Source organism: Macadamia integrifolia, chromosome 4 (assembly GCF_013358625.1).
Source record: "Macadamia integrifolia cultivar HAES 741 chromosome 4, SCU_Mint_v3, whole genome shotgun sequence".
NCBI classification, from domain to species: Eukaryota; Viridiplantae; Streptophyta; class Magnoliopsida; order Proteales; family Proteaceae; genus Macadamia; species Macadamia integrifolia.
Window position 1 is genome coordinate 12889878 of NC_056560.1, and position 7355 is coordinate 12897232.

The 7355-nt window shown below is 36.8% G+C and overlaps 1 protein-coding gene across 1 annotated transcript in view; it reads right to left on the reverse strand.

Annotated features, from left to right (window-relative positions):
• The window catches only part of LOC122075812 (cytochrome P450 CYP82D47-like), a 5942-nt gene extending 2533 nt beyond the window's left edge, over positions 1 to 3409 (reverse strand). The window contains exon 1 of the mRNA XM_042640983.1: positions 2430 to 3409. Coding sequence (XP_042496917.1) covers positions 2430 to 3377 — 948 coding nt within the window. The 5' untranslated portion in view covers positions 3378 to 3409. The remainder of the gene's footprint in view (positions 1 to 2429) is intronic.
• Positions 3410 to 7355: the final 3946 nt, after the last annotated feature.

Genomic DNA, 7355 nt, shown 5'->3' on the forward strand with positions numbered 1-7355 from the left:
TTTGCTAACGATGGATATCTAAGTCTTCGATTTTATTAGTCTCGTGGGTCCATACTAACCCCACAACTTTATAGACTAAGTCATACCACCGAATTTTCACCACTAGACTAAGCTAGTCTAAGCTAGTGTTGATAAAAGTTATGAAGATTCATCATGCTTAAAAAATTACCAAACTCAATCAAGTCATTGTAATTTTCCATCGATCAAGTATTTATGTCTGATTTCAAAAAAAAAAAAAGCCACATTAGGTATTTTCGCTCATTCTTGGATATAGTGTCACTGAGATGGATTCTGTCAAGGATCAATAAGAAAAAAGGAAAGAAATCGTGATCTATCAAGTAGTTGCATGGATTTAGGGGACGGTACTGGTATGGCATTTAGATCGGATCAAATTGGCACATATTAGTTGATTTTATTCTTGCTTTTATAAAATATATAATTTTTTTACTACTTTATCTTGAAACAAATCGGTCAAAGATCAAAGATTGATCTCAACCAACATCAATCTGATACGATTAATATAACTGATATAATACCGATACTTTGAAACGTTTGGAAAAGGAGAGGGTTGGCTATTTATCGATGGAAGTAAACTGAGTAGCAGAGCAGGCGGAGATCGGTGGACAATCAGTGGAGGAAAAGGGGTAGAACAGCTACGGGAGAAGGTGAGTAATGGATCTTTAATATGGAAGGCAAGTGGCACACGTAGGCTTCAAGCCAAAGTCCTTTTATATATATATATATATATATATATATATTTTTTTTTTTTTTATGCATCATCTCTTCTGGTTTTATTGAAAAGTATATTATTCTACACAAGAATCGAGGAGAGGAAAACAAGGACAACAATCGGAGAAGTCAGAACGACATGAGGATTTATTATTTAGAGTAAGTGACATTGATCATATTAGGGGATGTTTGATTTGGTAAATCTTTGAGATGACATTCTTTAAAATGATAATTCTTAATTTTTAGAGTTGTTTGATTCCATTAGGATGATCTTTATAAGTGAGCATTCTATTTCCCATGAATGACCATATTACAAAGGATGTGTTCCAAATCTGAATTTACCTCAACACTTAAACTCAGATTTGAGCAACCTTTTTACTACCTAGTATAAAAGGAGAAAGCGGTAAGACGTTCTCTACGGAAGCCAATATCTCAACCTGCGAGAAACATGTATTAGCCTTAAGGCAACCAAACAATTTTTCAGAAAGAAACATAGTTCAGAAGAATGTCTATCAAAAGATTGACATTATATCCGATACATACAGCATTTTATTTATCAAACCAAACACCCCCTTAGGTTCTCGTTCGAGATTGTTCTTGAACACTCTTAATTGTTGATGTCTGGATTTCATAAAGTTTCTCTCTAATGACTATTAGGCTTCAGATTTAGTGGATTCCAGATACAAGGAGTGGAAGTATACGAGAATAATCTTGTTCGTGAAGCTAATCAAGACTCTACCTAGACATAGGTGTGCATGCCTGTAAGAGGGGCAGAAGTGGTCATTTTATATCATTTTTTGGGCATACAACTTTGTCTCATTTATTTATGAGAAAAAGAACCCTACTAGTCTAAGTGTAGGAAGGGATTAGACTATGTAGCCTGCGAAAAGACCGCATTATCTCCTATTGACGTATGTTGAATATGCTTTTGCATGTTTTCTCATTGGCCCATTGATCTGGTATTTTCTATGCTAAATCGATAGGATTCTCTCACCTTTATTTTTTTTAAGATCAATTAAATGGGATTGACTACATAGACTCGTACAAAGACAAAATAAGAATAATAAAAATAAAAAGAAAAGGACACAACAACAATTCTTCTTTAATAAGTCACATAATATGATAATCAATCCAAATTCAGTGAATTTGAGTTATAAAACACTACAATCACTATCAAGTAAATAAAAGTATTAGTATTATTAATAATTTACTTTCCCTTAACTGACGTTAACTGAGAATCCTTTGACCTCGGGGCTTCAAATGTGTGTGGGAACATATTAAAACCCTATAAAGATTTGTGAACCCTAGCTAGGACGGTGTGATGAATCTTCAAAAGAGGTCGGAGGAAAACTTTCTTCTCAATATACGCATATGTATTAGATTAATGTACCAATGATGGCCCCTTTTTCTATATTATTTATCATCAGATGCATAATTGTGATTGAATCATCAATTCAAATAAATTTTTAAAAGGAAAAAACAAATCCAAAAAATCAATTTAAAAATAAAAGGAAGAATTATCTGTGGGAAAGTGTGGCTCCTAAGCATGTGCGGGAGCCAATGGAAAAATGCTTGGAAGCATCAGGCAAGGGATTATATATGCATTTTATAGGGGTGAATAATATTTTGCCACTGAACAACCCACTCTTTCCTACAAAAATCATTTTCCCTTAAAATAAACTCTGTATATATGTACGTACCAGTACGGTGGACTTCACTACTGAATCACGATCATGGTCGTATAATTGAGCATCTTCTTCAAGAGTGGAAAGCATCACATCAATGAAGTCTTGCTCATCACCATCGCTAGTCTTCCCAGATACTCTCTTTTGCCGATGATCTTGTAGCCAGCTCTCAGCAAGAACGTCCATCGCCTTAGCAGTTTTCTTCATTGCCCTTTGTTGCCCATCCCAATCCAACCATGATAGGAACTTGGGAAGCACATCTGAAGCAACTGAGACACCTATGTATTTAAAGAAATCAACCATAACACTTTGGATCCTCTGAACCTCTTCATTGTTGTCACCATGGACAACACTGAAATATCGTTTACCCACAACCATCTTAAGAACAATATTCATGGTTAGATCTTGAAACAATCGATTCATTTCGACCTTAATCTGATTCCTATTGTTTCTCACCCAAATCCCATATAGATCCTTAACACAATTGTCGATTTCTGCGAATCGGACATGCCGGAGTGACTCAAGCCGGCGGTTAGAGAGCAGCTCAAGAACTACCCACTTGCGTACTTCACGCCAATAAGGTCCATAGGGTGCCAAACCCAACATAGCATAGTCAAAGCTCAAGTGGTTGCTTGAGGCACATCTTGGACGGCTAGCAAGCGCCCTGTCGTTGATGGTGAAGCACTCCTTGGCTAACTCACTGTTGCTGATGACTAGTGTCCGATGGACACCAAATCGGACAGTGAAGGCTGGTCCATGCTTGTCTGCTATCGCTGCAAGGGTTCGGAAGAGGGGCTGAGGGGCCGTTAACTGAAGGAGGTGGCCTATTATAGGCCATGCACCAGGTGGCTCTGGGGCCTCTGTGGGCTTAGTCTTGTTAGCTTTTGTGATCCATAGATGGTAAAAGATGAGAGCTAGAGCTAATAGACCACAAATGGCTTGGAATTGGAAGGGCAGCTCCATCAGTTGCTTGCTTCAGATTGAGAAGGGCAAGGGGGCAGAAAGCATCCTTTTATGTAATTAACCATCTCCTCTGGTCATATGGAGTAGGGACCCATCAGAGAATAGGACGGAAAATTGTTAGATCTGCTGATCAAATGCATGGCTGTGATGCTCCACCTTATCCTCTTTTTTATCCATTGGGTAGTGGTTTCTTGTCCGGGAGCGACTTTGTCATTGCTTTCTGTATCTTTTTTTTTTTTTTCCCAAAACCAAGAGGGAGCAATGTATTTCTCAAGGGAGGAAAGAGATGAACTGACTGGCGTGTGAATCCAGATCAGGTTTAGCACAAAATTTTCATACGATCATGTGATTGACACTAAGGCCAGAGTGGCATGCATTTAAGAGAGTGACATAATGGAATTTAGGTGTCCATCAAAGGCGTGTATGAGAATTTTCTCTGATGAGGACTTGATCTGGACTCCTGACATAGGCCACATTCTACGGAAATTCTTTTTTTTTTTTTTTTTATATATATATATATATATATATATTTTAGAAGGCCCATCTAAAAATGATAGACATGAGCTTTCTAAGGAGGTCCATCCTAAAATTATGGTCCAAAAACAAACCAAGTCATGTATCATCAGACATAATTTTTTGGAAATGAGATTTCTTTGAAGCTTATTTTTATCTTATCTCGATCTGAGTTTGATAATCTTCTTTGAAGGGGTTGGTTTAAGATATTTAACTTTTAAAAAAAGAAAAATAACAATGATAAACATGTTGTCCATTACTTGGCGGAGAAATGCTAGGGCTTTGGGATTGAATGAGCTCCCATAGTTCAATCATGGTTTGAGGTATCGATATGTTAGATCAATCATATTGATCCATATGAATCAATAGTAGTATTTCTTTTTATATTTAATTTTTAATTTTTTTTTATCTTAATAACGTGTCACATCTTGTTGATGAAAACGGATCAGTTACTCGTACGATCACCTGGTTGCACGAATTAACGCCCAACACCTGAACTTTTTGTTTTTAAATATATCCCTCTTTATCCTTGTAATGACAATAAGTGGGACAAATGTTGGATGCTGATTTGTACAATTAGGTGATCATACGAACAACGGATCCTATCTCCTTGTTGGCCGTGCCACCAAACCCATCCATGATAGATGAGAGTAAGAGAAAATAGTCCAACAATAGCTTGGAGTTGAAGAAACTTCAATTTGAGAAGAAAAATTAAGGGAAAAGGACTAACAAGCTAGCAGGATACCCAGGTCTCAGGTGTGCTAGCAAGCCCTGACCGTTTGATTAGAAGGCTAAATTTACACCGTTGGGTATTTGCGATCTTACCTAATCTACCCAACCCCAACGCTCTACCGTCACTCTTCTTCTCCCTCACTATCTCCATGATCGTCATCATCACAGGCTTTATCTCCGGCTTTGTCTCCATCTCCGTCTCACCTGGGTAGATTTGGTTTGCAAAGTTTTGACTGTCAGTGGGGTTTTTAAGCACCCGATACAGCTATACTACCTGATCAGTGTTCCATCGCTTTCCCATCGTTTTAAACCTTTTTGAGGGCTGCTTCTTCTTCTTATTGAAGCCACGTGATAGAGACGGGAGAGAGAGAGGTCTCTGAAGCCGCCCACGGCACAGGATTTTCGATCAATAATTTATTTATCTGTGTTCATCATCTGGAGGTTGTCTCTGTCGCATGCTTCAATTCTCTCTCTTGGGGGTTCATCATCTGGACGTTTTCTTTAATCTTTTAACCTCCCTCAAATTTGACAAACTTATGCGTGAAACAGTGAAAGCGAAACCAAAGGCCATAAGGCCTCTCATGAATTATGAAGGGAAATTCTCTCACTGTGTTTTGCTATTTGATTCCTCCCCAATCCCCATTCTTCCCTCTCTTAACATAATAAATACCCTCCTTCCTGTTTCCCTCCCTCCCAACACCCTCACCTCTTCACTGCAAATCCTCTTTTGGAAAGAGAAAAAAAGAAAATAACAAATTTCATTTCATGGCTTCTTCCTCTGTTCCACCCTTCAGTGAGACCCATAGCCAGGGTGAGTTGTTTGTGAGTTCTTTTTTTTCTTGAGCGTTCTTCCTCTGTTTCTATTTACATATTAATTGATGAAATATCAAATGTACACATTTGGCGTTGAGATTAAATAAAACGGAGGTGGAGATAAGGAGAAAAATTGAATTTTTCGATAGCGGTGATGCTTCAAGCACACTAGCCGGAGAAGGGATAGTGGTTGGAGGAACAGTAACGGTGGAGCGACAGTATTGGGCAAATTTTGTAAGACAACGATTATGAACGGATGAGATTTTTTATATTTCATCTAACGGTTAAAATACCGCTAGCATACCTTATTCCTAGGTACTACGCTAGCATACCTATCCTCTCCCAAAAATTAAATATCACCCTTTATTGACATTTATGTAACTGTCACCGTCCCATTTCATTTTTATTAGCCGGTCATGTGCCTTGAGTTCCACTTCATGTTCTTTTATTTTTCTTTAAAAAAAATATATATTTTTAATTTTATTTATAATATCCGAATAATGCCGGATTGAAATATGAGATTGCTTGTTGGTAATATTTTCAATTTAATTAATTCAATTATTATAATAAAATATAGGGAAAATGTTGGGTATGCCGCCGATATCAAGTATGCTAGCACCCATTGTGTCTATCTCTCTTCCCTTTTTTCTGAAATGACCCCCATATCCTTCTTGAATGATACTCCATCATGTGTTCCTATTGGTGCTATCTACTAGCATACTTGATATCGACGGCATACCTATCCGTCTCCCTAAAATATAATAAATGATTGAATATTTTTGACCAAAAAAGAGATATAGAACTTATCTGTAGCTCTATATCGATCGTCATCATTGTATGGGAGCTTCATCAACGATCACTGTATGGGAGCTTCATCACAATGCTAATATCATGAAAGATTCAACACGGTTCAAGAAATGGAATGGCTGTATCGATTGTATTGAATAATTATTGGTATTGGCTTGGTTTTATCGATTGTATTGTATCAATATTGGTCAAGATCAATTTTAATTATATCCGATTGATCCGGATCAGTTTACTAGTATCATTCCAACGGTAAAATCATAGAACTTTTTTAAAAAAGTAAAGGTAAAAGTGTCGATCCTAATCAGTATCAAATAAACAAAAGTGTCGATCCTAATCAGTATCAGATAAATTGATACCGATAACGATAACTAAATCCTTGCCTCAAGATGCAACAAGGCTCAAGCATGGTTCTAAAACTGGAACGGTACTAGCAGTACGGATTGGATCAGAATGGTAGCGATCCCAATCCTAACTTTTCCGATTCCAAGCCAAATGTATGGTTCATGGGTAAAATTGTAATAAAAAACTGATTTTAAGGAAAAAAAAAGAGTTAGATCAAGTCTAGTGAATCTTCACGTAAGTGAACTGGGACTACCAATTCACTTACGCTAGATTTTTGACACGTCTTATCTTTTAAGAGAATAGTTAAACGGTTAGTTAAATTGTCTAATATTTTCAAGATTTCAATAAATAAATAAGAAAATAAGAATCCCAACAAACAAGGAAAATATATTCTCGTTTGATTCCGTTAGCAATATCATTCCTATTGAAACACTACAAATTATCTTAATTTTTTTTTTATACCTTCTCCTTTGATTCAACTGGTAATCTAATTCCTATTAAAACACTAGAAATTATCTCAACACCCTAACACTAACACCATCGCCTCTCTCTCTCTCTCTCTCTCTCTTCCTTCTTCAACACTCTCTCAACTATGTTAAGACTGCATCACTAGATTTTCTTGTTTTTAAAATTCCTCCCGCACAAGATGATGTTCTTGAGTTTCAGCTCTTGCACCTGTAGCAACTAAATGAAAGAGCATACAAGAAAAAAACAGAAGAAGATGAGAGAAAATAAAATAAGAAGATGAGATAGAAAATAAAATAAACTCTT